The sequence below is a fragment of the Orcinus orca genome, chromosome 2, assembly GCF_937001465.1.
Source record: "Orcinus orca chromosome 2, mOrcOrc1.1, whole genome shotgun sequence".
NCBI lineage: Eukaryota > Metazoa > Chordata > Mammalia > Artiodactyla > Delphinidae > Orcinus > Orcinus orca.
Window position 1 is genome coordinate 120641790 of NC_064560.1, and position 15356 is coordinate 120657145.

Below are 15356 nucleotides of genomic sequence, written 5' to 3' on the forward strand. Positions count from 1 at the left end.
GTGGAGGACCCAGAGATTAGATTCAGGCCTTTAGACAACCACCACCAGGGGTAGTGGGCTAAAGGGATATTCTCTGTGCCCTCCAACAGTGCTTCTCAAACTTGAGTGTCATCAGAATCACCTGGAGTGCTTAGTAACCCTCAGATTGTCTGGCCCCATCCCTGGAGGTTCGGATACGGTGGGTCTGGGGTGGGTCCAAGAATTTGCATTTCTCGCAATTTCTTTGCCACTGCTAATGGCGCTGGTCCGCATTTTGAGAGCCAGTGTTCTACAGCTTCTTTCTTCCTGTTTAACCCTCACCATCAGAAGATAAGGTGGGGCTACCTTGTGTTGGCCAGTACCTGTGACGGAGAGCACCACGGCTTTCCCACAGTGAGTAAGGCCCTGGCCAGAGTGTAGTTTCTCACCGTGACCACTAACCCCATTTGTGGCAGTAGAATAGAATTTTAACTATTCACCTGTTCTTGAGGTTGCATCTTATCTCAAATTAGAAGGTCATCTAGTTCGGTGGCTTCCAAAAGCCAGTTTAAGAACCAGTGCTAGGCTGATTGTGTAACCAAACCCAAGGAACTTGTTAAAAATACAAATTCTTTGTCCCTGCCCCAGGATATTTTGATTTAGTAAGTCTGGGATAAGGCCTGGGGACCTGTGTTTTTTACAATCTTCCCTGATAATTTAGTCCACTTCAAAGGTATCTATCCACAGGCCTTGAGTATTTCTTTCCATGGTCACACACAGTGCGTTCAGTAACACGCAGCTATTTTGAGTATCTTTGCCCCAAACTTAGACTGTGCCTTTAGTCAAGGGATTAGCAACCTTTTAAAAGAAGCATGCCCAGTAGTTCTTTATTTAGTTTTTTCCCCATCAGAGGTGGCAATGCTGGTGCAATGGCCTTGGGTCAGCCCTTTAAAAAGGCTCTAATGGGCACTGAGTTATTCAAAGAAGTGCCATTCCTGGCACGTTCGGAAGTGACTACCTGCACTCGGGCCGCCCACCCAGCCCCTTCGGGACCATGAAGAGTGCAGTCGCCCCAGTGTGGGATTATCAAAGAGAGGGGAGGGCCCTTGAATAAACTCATTGATAAGTTTAGCCCTTTACTCATGCAGCAGACCATCACTGGGTGTCCACTCTGGCTCAGACATGAAGGTGTGCTCTCAGGATAAAAAGATAAACAAAACACAGTTCCTGCCCACACCATGTATCCCACACTTCTGAGTCCTAACTTCAGATGCTTAGATACATGCCATTATCTCTTTTTCCTCCTCTGACACGTGCATCTGTGCCCGTATACACACTATTTTCGGCATAGAAACTCATTTGGCACAGATGCCAAGGATTGCCAACGCAGCCCTAAAACAGGGAAACAATGTCCACTTTAAGGGTTACTTTAGTATCATCTGCACAGTTTTGTTTTAGGTTGCAGATCACACAGTTGCCTTTTAAAATTTTTCTTTTAAAAGAAAAATTGCTGTTGTTAGTCCTCTATGCTAGAGTCGGTTCACAATCCATTGGAGGAAAAAACAAATTTATTGTGTGTTTGGAGAAGAAAATTCCTATCTTTATAGAGGTGTAAACACTAATATTAATTTAAAAATCTCTTGTCTAGTATCCGGTTATTATAAAAATAGGTGCATTTTTCTTTACAATTATTTGTCACACTGGATCCAAATTCAGATATTTTACAACGTTTATATACATTTATATAAAATGGACCGCTTTATATTAAAATGCATGTAATGCTCCTGTCTTCTCCAGTTTAAGTCAGTCATCAAAGGAGGCTCACTCCAGCTCTATTTTTTTTCTTGAGCTAAATATAGTGAATCATATAGTTTGAAGGTGTTACCAGCCCTCTCTGCTTTTAAGCAAGAGAAAATGCACTGTGGAAACCCTGTCTCTCATTTTTAAGGTCATTGATTGGGTTAAAAAGGCAAATGCCTTTTTTTGTTGAACTTCCTTCAATTAAGCCGATAACCTTTTAAAATAAGTATATTCAAGGAATCTATCAAAAAAAGCTAAATGAGATTTTTAACAAAATCCTGACAATTTCAGCTTAAACATATACACAGAAACCATATGTGCTTAGGAAGAAATATATACACACAGGCATTGTTTACAGTGTGTGTTTTTATATTTGGAAGACATTGAAGGAAGAGCCATTCCATACATACATTATCTGAAATGTACATCCAGATAGCCCACATAGATTTTTCCATCCAGAGACAAAGATATCTTTATCCGTGGTAGGTCGACAGACAGACTGACTTCAAACTTGCACTTGCAGTGTGGGTTTTTTCCCCTCATCTCCGGGTACTGCTTTTCAAAATCGCCTCAGGCTATAGAACAGCACCTCAGATCCCCAAGGCCCACTGCCTGGCTCCTAATAGCCACTCTCCATCTGTGTCACATGAACAGCTGATGAGATCGCTTCAGTGTCTGTATTTTGGAGAGCATATCCACCCAGGTTAAAATGCTAGGGTTGCCAAGGAGCAGTCAGAAGCCATTAGTGTGGGTGAGAATTTGCCTTGCAGCAGTTCTTTGGCATGGTGGAAAGTGTGTATGCATGTCCCTGCATGAGCGTGTGTGTGTGTGCGTGTATGTGTGTGTGTGTGTCTGTCCTTGTGCAAGTGACCCCCTCGTGTACATGGTTGTGTAGGGAGGGTAGACAGATGAAGACTCGACTCCATCTAACCAGTGTTCAAAAGTCAAATGCCTTTGTTTCCCTGTACTCTGATTAGTTCTTTGACTACTTGGGGTCCTTTCGACTCACTTTTCCTTTTTTTTTTTTAATCATAACAGACGGCAAAGAAAAAGAGAACAGCAACTTCGGGGTCATGCTCTAGTGTTTGGGCAGATGGAAGGGAGCTGCTTTGCCTTGGGGCAGGGTGGTTGTAATGAAGTGGCCTGTCAGTCTGTAAATAGTGAGGGTCATCTCTTCCATGTGATGGAGGGTATCGCATTGCAGTGAAAATGGAAATGTCAATAAAATTAATCTGCCAGCTCTTTGTGTGGCTTTTCTGCTTCTCTGGCCAAAGAAGGTTGAGAGTTTTTGTGGTGCGAAAGGAAAAGAACAGGTAGAGGGAAGCCCACCAAGCAGACGGGACAGGTTAGGAGGCGAGGGGCCTGTGGCAGGATATCCCATGTGGCCCAATCCAGGAGGAGGGAGCTGGTCTGGGAATGAGCTGGTGGATCTATAGCATTTCCCTGGGAAGCTGCGGAGCGTCTAGCTCTGGCTACATTGAGCACAGAGTTTATTGTTTTAGGCTTTCTTGGACAAGGTTTTTACTTAGCATGGGATTTATGGCATTTACTGCTAATGAATGTCTATTCTTAAATTACAAAAACCCCCATCTCAGCGCAATTCCCAGATGTCCTTCCAGGACCCTGGCTTCTTAAACACCAGCAGGGAGCATAAACTCTCCACTTCTCTGTTTTCCTCTTTCGTGTGGCTCCAGGCTAATGATGTGCAAGGAAAACACAGCCATCTATAAAGCCCCAGTGCTGTCCCCGTATTCTTCATTTATTTTGCATTTGATTATGCCACAAGTCGGATCTTGTTTCTTTCCTTTTTTTAAAGTTATTAGTTCAAATATTAATGTAGGGATATGGCATATATTGCTACTCTTGATTGATGCCTTCCCAAAAACAGGAAGACGTGCTCGTATGAATTTTAAGAAAGTAGGGGTCCTGCAATGCCTTGCCGGAAGAGTTTTTCAGATACATAATTTAGATGCCCTCCAGGCAGGCTTTCAAGGCATTTTTGCCGGAGGGCAAGAAAAAATAACTATGACTGTTAAAAGTAAATGATTTTTGCTAATGCACAATTAATGCCAGAGAAAAAGCACAGAAGAGAAAGATGTTGATAGAAACTTCTGATTAAGTGAGCACCCTACCTTGATGTGCATCTTTTTTTTTTTTTTAACGATAATGATCAGTGGTGCAGAGAGCTAAAAGTTTTCATGTCACGCGGATGCTGAGTCCAGGGTCATCTGAGGAGTGTGTGAATGTGCGTGCTTTGGAGGTGACAGTTCTGGGAGGGGCTGAGCAGGCAGTGTGTTATGTGCAATGAACAGTGACACAGTTACTGTCACCTATGCAGGCAGCCTAGAATATATAGACTACAGAACATTTAACTTGATTACCCTACAGTATGTGTTCACTCTGGGCATGGGGATGCATTTTCACTGAATGGGTTTTCTGATGGCGGTTTTCCCACACTGGATTCCATAATTGACAAAGAGCTACTGCACTGTGTCAAGAGCACAATTAGAATTGAATTAATGATATGGGCGAGTGTGAGACACACAAAATTAACATTTGAAGAGGTCTGGTTTAATTTTGTCTTTTACATATTTGTGTCTCCAATTATACTTTAATGAAAGAGAATATACCCGCTTAATGGATTTCTTTCAACAAGCTTAGCTGAGCTTGTCATTAGCTGCTCGTTGTTGTTGGCACCCTTTCTGTGTTTTCTCTAATGTATTTTCATTTCTTTCTACTAGGGGATGGTTTAGACAACAGTGTAGCTTCACCTGGCACAGGTGACGATGATGATCCAGACAAGGACAAAAAACGCCAGAAGAAAAGAGGCATTTTCCCCAAAGTAGCAACAAATATCATGAGAGCATGGCTCTTCCAGCACCTCACAGTAAGTCAAGATGAAAGAGAAAAATGTTTTGTTGTTTTGCCTTCTCCTAGCAAGTTAGATGGGCTCATACAGATTTTTTTGAAAATAGTGCCTATTTTCCCTTTCTCAAAATATGATGGTTAACAGAGCCGTGAAGGTTTCACCAACTCTCACCACCCAAAGAGTACCCTGTAGAAAGGAGGAGTTTTTGTTTCCATAGGTCAGGAATGGACCTTATTAAAAATGGTCTAGGGCCCTAAACAGTCTATATAAGTAAATGTGTTATTTGTGCTAAAAGGTATGAGAGCAACTTCAGATAATGCAGCTGCAACCACGGGAAACAGCTGTTAAGAAGCTCATGAATCCATAAACGTTGCCGATGACACTCGTAACGAAAGCCACCTCCTCTAGCAGGCAAAAAAAAGCACTTTGCCACATGCATGTCCAAGCTCATGGTACCAGGGGCAACTCTAATTGCTGAAGCAGCTTGCAAACATGTTACATGTTTATATGACAAACGCAGAAGGGTCATAGGTGCTATAACGCCTTTGTTTATAAGGTAGAGATTAAAGATTCGTTTTTAGCGGTTCAAGTCCATTATCTTAGAAGCCGATCCTGTTCACTTGTGGGAAAAGATCAACTATGTGCAACATTTTTAAAGTAACAGTTTATCTTCCTGTTTGCAGTCGGTTTTATGCATCATTTTATATATACCATTGACTCTAAGACCCTCATGACAAAAACATTACAATATATTTTTACAGAGGAACTAGGCGCTCATACTTTGCTGTTCATTTGGAAATTCTGGGAAAACGGTGAAGGCGTCAGAGGCTGTTTCTTGCTATGAGATTGTTTTCAGGCCATTCTATTTAGGCTAATGCTTAAAAATAGAGTAGCACATTGAAAGCTGAAGGTCTTTGATTATCCAACTTGTGGGTTGCCATGCTGAATGACATTAGTTACAGTGTCATGGGTCCAGCACAAGGTTCCACTTTTATTTATGGCGGTAGCAGCTGATCTGCTCTTGTAGCAGAGCTACAAAGGGCAAGGGGTGGGGCAGGAGGTGGGGAGGGCAACGTGATAGATTCACATTCCTAAATCGGCCATTTTGATGTAAGGACATTAGTAGCAAACTAAGGTGTATCGATCTGGCCGGTGGTGTCAGGATTAGCTGGGAGAACCAACGAGGCTGCCTTGGCAGTGGTTATTCTTGCCTTGCAGCTATGGCCATTTCAAAGGTCAGGGCCCTGCACTGACTGGGCTCAGAGGAATTAGACAGAACATGCAGTCTCTGGGCTGATTACTTAACCAAAGACAAAATAATGAGTCCTAAGCAAATACTGACTAATTGAAAGGGCTGTAAATCCATTACATATTGGTCAGGGATAATCAGGAGTATTTAATCACTTTTATCTATTCAGGAGCACTGAAGCTGCAACAGCAAAGCCCTGAACCTTGCCATGTGGTTATTATTCTCATCATTATCAAAATTACTTCACAGCTGTTCTTTGCTACATCACCTCAGCTGGAGATTTACTAACCTGTAAAATGTTTTTAATTTGGAAGTCGAATGAGTGTGAGGGGAGGGGTTTCTCATTTTTAACTGAAGGTTTGTTTGGTTAGAGTAGCAAGTAAGAAAGGCAGGGTAGGAGCCAGTGGATGGCAGGCATGCCGCCTTCTCCCACCAGCAGCTCACCTGTCTGGCTTCCTCCCTCTGTCTTCCTTCATGCTCGGCCTTCCTTGGTTGAAAATCGAGACTTCAACGATTGCTTTCCAAGCCAACATCCCCATGTATTTTCACAGAACAGCAGGATCTTAGGGAATTTGGCTGCTTTGTTGACAAACCAGGAAACTCAGACCCAGAAAAGGAAGTGATTGGCTCAAGGTCCAGCTGCAACCAGGACCCAAGCCTTTCTTGTCCCCAGCTCTGTGCTCTTTCTACCACATTATGATGACTTTGCGAAAATCACGATCACCTTTAACAGTTGCATATCAATCTCACAGCCTCTGCCATCAAAATGCTCAGCGTCAAAGAGGGGAAATATGGAGAAGCAAAGTGCTGTTTGCTTTACTTGTTTTTAAAATTTTCCTGCTCCCCCAACCTCTCCGAATAGAGAAGACTTACTTTGCACCTCTGTCTTGAGGCCAACTCTCTCCTTCACCGCCCAGGTCTGTGCCTTGAATCTCCCGTGGAGTGTCCAGAGCCCTGCTGGACCTCCTGCCTTGCCCTGTTGGTGTCTTATCTCCCACCTCCCTGTCCCGGATTCAACCCACTGTGCGCCGTGGCCACGGGCGGGGAATTGTGTGTGGCCAGTGATTCCTGGGTGCTCCTTTGCGGCTGTACCATACACTAGGTACTGTGTACTATGTACCTTCTCCCCACCCCGAGGTTGCTTTCATCTAGATAAATGTGCATGAGGCTTTGTGCAGAATTCTCTGTCCAACTGAAAATTTTAATTAATGCCTGTCATTGGAGTGGGGAGAGAAGACTCAAATAGCCTGAGCCGGGGAATCGGGAAACCAGCATTTCGAGTTCAATTTTCCTGTGTCCTGCCCGAACCTCAGTTAAGTCAAGTTCTCTGGACCTTCCATTCCCCCATTTTTCAAACAGATCTGCATGTTGCAGTCTCCTTTCCCACACTCATGTGTGTTGGTTACACTCAGAGAACAGTCAGAGCACCCCTGTGCCCCAAACTCCTGGTCATCCTCTCCTCTCAGTCCCCCCCTTCCTTTTCCTTTTCCATTAAGTGCTTTCTTTTTCTCCTCCCCATGACCTTCTTTCACATCATGCCCCTGTCATTACTTTCTCCGCTGGCTTTGTCTCTCAGTCCGTCTCTCTGCTCCCCTCCCCAGCCTTTTCTGCACCTCCCTTGTATGTAAGGAAATTCTCCTGGGCTTTTTCTTTGAAAACGTCCTCCCTCTTCATCCCCACGTCACCCTAACTGCAGAGAAGAGGTTCAGTAACTTTGATAAAGGTGGTTCTGTAACTTTTACTTCCCAATCTTTAATGAGCTGAAAGATTTACTCGGCTATAATTCTGAGCGCAGAAACCAAGAATAGAGACCCCTAACTAACGACATGTTAATTTAGGCCCCTTTTCTTACATGCACTAACAGGCGTGAGGAAGTTCTTGGAAATAGAGATGCCCCACTATATTTTTCTGTCATTTAATTAATTTCAACTTTCAAAGTGAAATGTTGGCTCTAGCTCACTGGAAATAGATGTAGCCTAAATTATTATTTCATGTAAATTTCTTTACAAGTGCATGATTCAATGTGCATTCCTTCATTATTAGTCTCTTTAACACTATTTCAAACTGGTTTGTTCCCTTTTGTGCAGTATGACCTGTTCTTGTATTACAATAATCCCTGATGTACCCTTTTTTCTTTCTTTTTTTAAAAAGAGGCTAATTGAATTATCTCATTATTTTAATTTGTTAAGCAAATGTATTTTGCATCTCAGGATGTGTTCTTAAAGAAGGGGGCTGCTGAGGCTTTGCCCCCTGAATGGGCCATTGGCCCATTTTGACATTCATGCATTCATTAACTAGCAGAACATAAAAGAACTCTGGTTGTATTTTTTTTTTTCCAAACACCCAACCAGCATGGAGCAACTTTTCCCAATAAGCCACAGGGGTCTCTCTACATATGTTCTCAACTGCAAGCTATTGTCACCTATTCTGAATACCTCAAAAGGCCCAGGGAGAAAAGAACCCCACCTCAACAAAGGCCAACTGTAGCAATTGTTAAGTCTTAGTCTCAATATGACAAAAATCATTAACCTTCAGTTTTCTTGGAAGAACAAGTTCCACTACAACTGTAACAGTTAAAACAATCTCTCAAATTCCTGTGCACCACCAGCTTTAGGGGAAAAGGTAATAAACTCACAGCTAATTGATAATATTGAGGAAAATATTTAAACTAAATCCAAAGTGGCCTCAAAAAACCAAACTCTTTGATGAATTGAGGAATTTCCATAGTCTGAGTTAAGCACTTTGAACGTGCTTAGTCTGAAGCTAAATAATTAGTTTGTAGTTTCTAACTACCGACTTCGAAAATGTCCTTTAAACATCACAATAATTTTAAGGAAATGAATTCATATAAATATTTAAAGGCTCACAATAATTTTAAGGAAATAAATCCATGCAAATATTTTTTAGAAATTCAACTAGCAGACGCATCGTGTGTTACTGTCACCCCCCTCTTCTACTGGTGGACGGCTCTGCCTGGCTTCTCAGACTAAGAAATCTAGTGAAGATCGAAGAAAGAATCTGTTGGAATGTATGTGCTTTTGCTGGAAAGTACCCAATGGCAAAAAAAAAACATAGGGAAATCCTAGGGAAGTATATTCTTTTCCCTAACACATGGAGATTATGATATCATAAAAGTAAGCCTGCCATTACAACTGTTTTTATTTAACTTCAAAGATAGTTAAAGAAAGAAACAGCAAGAAATAATACCCGGGCTGACGGTTTATTCTTAACCATGAAAAACTCCTCCACGCCAAGAAGCCCTTAGTGAGCTCAATTAGGCTCTCAGGCACCTTCTTTTCTCAGGCACTTCTCTTGCCACCTTCAAGAGCTCCCCTAGTTGTGCTGCAAAGAATATATTTGATCATGGAATGAAAACAGGAAGTGCTCACACACAAAGACACCACTTGCTCATACCCGTTTCTGACTAAAGATTTTCTTATTTGAAAACATAGGGATAAAGCTCACCCTTAGTGGATGTGGGACTTCTTTCAAAGCTATGTGTACAGAATCAGAAGCAAATTTATTTTAAAGTGATATAATATCATGCAGCCTGCTGGATGCAGGTTCTAAAAACTCTGCCCTTTGTTCATGGCAAAATGCTTCACCCCTCTCCATATCTCTGGTGGTAAAGGGAGTGGAATGAAGCGTGCCTCTCAGGTGTTCACCAGTTTTACTCCTTGCCTATTACAGTTTGTTCGTGGGATTTTGTAAATGTCTCTTTCGAGTAATGAAAATGTGTTTTAAAGTATATTGTCCTACAGAGACAACGCACCCGAGTTATGAGTAAGTACAGCTCCATGTTACGTAGAGAAACTTGTTTCTTCTCCAGTGAATTCAAGACCATATGACATCTCAAATTTTTTATTGTATTGTATATGTGTATACACACACACACAAACACACAGAAGAGAGAATGAGAGAGAGAAAGAGAGAGAGAGGGGCGAGACTAGACCATTTTGCCTTTTAACTGGTTCTGTTCATCTTGTGTAGATCCAGACAGTTTCTTTTCTCAATGAGGCAACACAATGTCAAGGTTAAGAGCACAGGGCCTGGAATCTGCAACACAGTAGCTTTTTTTTTTTTTTTTTTGTCTGTCCGGGGGCCTCTCACTGCTGTGGCCCCTTCCGTTGCGGAGCACAGGCTCTGGATGCGCAGACTCAGCGGCCATGGCTCACGGGCCCAGCCGCTCCGCGGCACGTGGGATCTTCCCGGACCGGGGCATGAACCCGCGTCCGCTGCATCGGCAGGCGGACTCCCAACCACTGTGCCACCAGGGAAGCCCCACAGTAGCTTTTTGATCTTGAGCATTGAGGTCTCTTGACCTCAATATTCCATATCTGTAGAATGGGGATAATTTTAGAACCAATGTTGCAAGCGTTAAATGAGACAACGTAAAGCATTCAGCTCCATGCCTGGCTCTTGTAATAAGTACATACTATAAAGTAACTATAATTTTGTCTTTTAATCTAGTTGAATAGCTACCAGGAGACTTTGACCAGTTGAACTGGGCAACCAAAATTACCACATACTTTCCTGGGACTGTGTGAGATGGAGAGACTAGCTTTGCCAGACAAGTCCCAAAGGCCCCTCGGCAGGAGAGAACATAGTCTAACCTCCACCTTCTAGAGCCATTGTAAACATTGGATGGCTGCCCAGTGCTGTTAGGTGATCGCATCAGAGAGTCCTGGTGCCCATGGAAAGCAAGAGCATCCTGGTGAGCCTTCTGGGATGGGGGTGGGAGGTAGGAAAGAAACTGGCTGTGAAATGGTTAAGAATGCCTCAGCTGGGGCCTCCTTTTGGTAGAGAACCTCCCCTTCCCCGTAAGGATTCCAGTATGAATAGCATTTAGAGTCTCCCGCTTCCTCAGAGTACCAGAGTCTAGGCTCTCTGAGAGACAGCGCAGTGTGGGTTTTTAAAAAGGGTCACTGGATATGAAATTAGGCTTGGGTTTTAGCTCTGTGGTCGTGGGTGAGCTCTTCAACCTCTGAACCTATTTCCAGACCTACAAAATGAAAAGAGTAAATATGTGCTCTACTTAGCTGGTTGGGTTGCTGCGAGGCCCAGATGATGTGGTCAGTTTGTAAACTGTAATGTGCTGCGCGAAGTCGAGTACTTTGGTTTTTGGTTGTGTGCTTGGGACTCCAGCAGCTTGAGGCCTCTGGCACCTCATGAAATCACCACGAGTGAGAGACGCGGTACAGCCTGCCTCGTTCTCCTCTACCCCAGTCTCTCCACTTGTCCATTTCCACAAGGGTATCCATGGAGACACTGTGATAATTTCCATCATTAGACGTCTTTTTAAGGGCCTCGAATGGTAAATTGAATGAGTATTTCAAGGACATTAGTTATTTCTACTTGGAAATTAGTGCCCTCATGATTCTGAGATCTGTCTACTTGAATACTACTTGCTATGGACCAGATTAATCCCAAATATAAAATGTTGGCCTTACTTACACAGTGAAAGATGGCCTTTCTCATATTCAGGGATACAGATGTGCACGGAATACGAGTGGGGCTCATGGGCTGAGACATGCTTGTGTGGAAATGGCTGTGCAGAACACACAGCTGAAAAACACCAGCAGAAAGAGCCTCCCTCAAACATGCGGCAAAGTGAGGCCGCCCATAGCCTTAGCCTTCGCATTGTTTTCCTGCTTGCCAGGAGAAAACATCTGTGAATTATTTGAATGGAACCTTATACTAGAGATCGGCTGAATTGGTGTCATCTCTGTTTAATTTTAGGAAATGATGTCACAATGCATTATATAACAATGCTGGGTGATTTATTTTCCCGTGGACATGCTGTCCTAAGCATTCCTCTTCTCTTGCAATGTTTCCAATTAACTGTAAGCTTGAGTGTTCTTCCTATTTCATAATGATTTTGAGGAGTGGGGGCTGGAGATTGGGGTGGGAAGAGTGGTAATTTCAGAGGTTGCCGAGGTTCAGAGCTAATGGCACATCCGTCATCCGTTCTTATTGGGACAGGAGGGTACTGAACGTCGGGGCTGTGATCATCACTGGCAACCTACAACAGTGCTGGTTTTCAAGAATGTCTAAAAAAGAAAACCTGAACGTTCTGATCCTAGCTGTCCAATGAGCCACTAGATAATTTTAATAGCGACCTGCATACTGTAGCTTCTGCCTTTATCAAAGTTTCCATGCACTCCCTTCTTCAGTAAAGAATAGAGGACATAAGTCAATTCTGTGTGCCATCTGTCATCGTTTTTACAATTTCTCAAATTAAAGAGACAGGCCAAAAATTTAATGTTATGTTGAATCCTAGAAGCTCCTCTAGAAGAAATGAAATTGCAACTAAATTTACTTTGTCTCTCTTGAGGGAAGAAAAAAATGCATGCTGCTGTGTCATAACCTTTTACTCGCAGTCCCAATTTGCTATTTAGAATTGGATCATGAGGGGTTCCGCATGTGAAAGCCTGCTGTGTTTTGGACTCAGCAGCCTTTGTCCACATTCTGAATGACTTTGAGGTAAAGTCCCCAGTACAGTGACAGCAGCAGTGGCCTTTTGTGGAGGTGACGAGATGTACGGTCTCCTCAACGCAAACACATCTGGTCAGGACATTTTCAAAAGTATATCAGACAATCCCATTGATCTCATCTGAGATAGACTTAGAAGATTAAGTCCCAGATTATGAGCTACGAGCTGAGGGACACATTTTAAAAAATAAGTAACTGAGGGAGAAGATTGAAGAATGAAATGCCTATTAAATTACCATCAGAAAGAAACTAAAATAATTATTAGCTCAAAGTTTAGCACCCAATTTCATAAAATATCACTCTAATTGTTTAAAAATACGGTAAGGAATTCAAGGAGATGGAGAATTGAGGACCCTTGAATAAAAGAAAATAGAAAGCGTGCGCATATCTGAATATTCAGCTATTTAAAAACTCCAAGAATAGAGTGCCATTAAATGCTGTTTAGTGAAACCCGTGAATATTCATTCAGATCATAGAGAAAATTTCCATTTCTTCATTCCGCATGACTAGAGTTTCCAAGTGTATTCTGTGGAGAGGTGGAGTTGTGGGGAATTAAAGTCCAGTTTGACTAGGTTATGAGAACACTAGCTGTCCCTCAGCTTTGCTGCAGGCTAGGGTCATAAAGTGACCCTTAACGTTCAGGATTCATTTTGATTTTAGAGACTGTTACTGCACAGATTTCAGAGGACTACTGGAAATGCCCTGTCTTCTCTGTGCTGTAGTCTGTTTTTGCAATTTGAAACAGATTATGACGTGCAAAGATGATATCCAGCCCCACTGCTCCCATTAAGAAATAGTGACTTGGGTAGGAAGCCGTAGGTTGGGTGAATGGAATTTACCATGTTACGTTGACGTGCTGCATACCACGTTCTCAGTTGATTGGCAGCAGCTGTTTACAGTATGCAGCGTAATCACTGGCACCCTTTAAAGGTATATTATCCTCTTAACACATAATAGTAATGCCATTTTCATGCTTTTACATTTGCTATTCATATTTTGAACTGCCAAGTCCCAAATCTGCCAGAACTAATTTAAGTTGTTTTTATCTAATAGTGGATAAGTTGTCAAATCACAATATAATGGCAGATAATTTTTTCTTAAACTATAGTTTTCCTTCTTGGTTATAACAGATAATATGAATATTTGTTAACTCTGACTTGATTGTCCACAGAAAAATTACAGCTCAAGAGACTGTTATTGTGGAACGCTGTGATGACAAGAAGTGAAGAGAATATTATCTGGTTATTCTGAGCATTATAGGAAATTAACATGAGCCACTAATCAGCCCTCTTCCAACCACCCTGAACCTCAATTTACTGATACTTGATTCGCCTAACATAGCCAGATAATGGAGATCTACCCTTGTTAATCCCAGCACCAAATCTTGTTGCTGCTTTTAATTTTAATACTTCAGTTATCTGATTATAACTATCTAGACATATTTACTTCTTGCATCATTGCCCTACACTCACAAGTATTCCAGAATTAATTTTGACTTGGAAATATCTGGTGATTCCATTACTAATAGTTTAGAAAAGGGTAATCCCGTAACTCTGGTCATCCTACAATTGTAAAATGGCTTACTTCTTGCCCTGGGACACCTGGTGTGACCCTGTCATAAGCCAACAATGAACAACCCAAGTGTACTGGGGTGGTGCTACACTAGTGTTTCAAAAAGAAAAAGGCTTTTATCAAACAGAATATGTGAATGCTGGATTATTCCCTGTAAATTTGGTGACATGTGAAAAGTTACGGGTTCTATTTCAGTGTTTCAGGATACCTGCAGGCAGCTCATGAGTTGTTACACTTGTTTTAAACCCTCCCTCTCAGTGAATTAAAAAAAAAAAAAAGTGGTAAGAAAAGAATGCATGGGCCACATGAGATCATTATTAGTCAGTTATAAGCTCAGTTTAGTTTTTGCGTTAGTTTCTAGGAAACCATAAATTTAGACCCATGTGGCAAAATCCCCCCGATTACTTGATGGTACTTTGATGAAGACCCCTCTTATCGCTTAATCCTCATGCTTTTATGTTTGCTGGTGAACCACTTAAGTGATAATCAAATATGACCATGTGGAAAGGCATCAGTTTTTAATATGACCTTTGTTACCAGCCTGGGAATCCTTTCAAAACAGTTTGTACTTTTTTTTTTTTTCCCCCCGGAGCAAGTTTAAAGGAAAGTGTGATTTAGTTCTTTTTGGTTTGTACATGCTTATACTCTCTTATCAGTGTCTATCGCAAATACCCCCCTGCTTATTTGAAATATATATAATCAATTAAACAGAAAAGGGCTGCTTAAATTCTCCTGAATCTATGGTTCGGCATGATTGGAGCAGACAATGGAAACGTCTGGAATTCATCACCGAACCAGTGCTTTTCTTACCTTTAGATATCGAGGACAATCTGTTAATTCTTTGTGCTCTACAAAAACAAACAAACATTTGAGGGCAGGGAGAAAGAAATTCCTCCTGTTTATATGACTGTATAAATATACCAGAGGTAGCAGCATTCAGAGCAATTCAGTCAGCCTTTTGCTCTCTGAGTTATCTTGGGCAAGTCAGTTAAGTTTCTGAGTGCTGGTTTTCTCATCTTGTTGTTTTGAGGGTTAGCTGAGATTAGAAATAGCCCTTGGAAAAGAGCAGAACGCTCTGCAAGTATAAAATGTTCTTCATGAATGTTTTTGTATAATCCACTGAAATAATTAATTTGCTCTGTCTTAGCTCCGTGAAACCTGAACTTGGATATGGGTGAAACACTCTTCAAAGAAAAATATTGTACTCGCTTCTTTAGACCTAAGTCTGTTTTGGAATGAGGATCAAATCCTACCGTTAGCGTGATACATACAAGGAAAAGGGAAAGAGATCTTGTGCACCATTCATACTCTGGCGCAGTGTTAGTGGCATCGTGAGTCAGAGTACCTTTTGAAATTGCATAAACTCAAACTTAAGAGAAAGAACAAGATGATAGCAAACTAACCTCACTATAAGCT

The 15356-nt window shown here is 41.9% G+C and overlaps 1 protein-coding gene across 7 annotated transcripts in view; it reads left to right on the forward strand.

Moving 5' to 3' along the window:
- MEIS2 (Meis homeobox 2) overlaps positions 1 to 15356 on the forward strand; it is a 201732-nt gene that overhangs the window by 57461 nt on the left and 128915 nt on the right. For all 7 annotated transcript variants that reach the window (XM_049705486.1, XM_004274018.3, XM_049705487.1 and 4 more), the window contains one exon: positions 4500 to 4645. In XM_049705486.1, coding sequence (XP_049561443.1) covers positions 4500 to 4645 — 146 coding nt within the window. The remainder of the gene's footprint in view (positions 1 to 4499; positions 4646 to 15356) is intronic.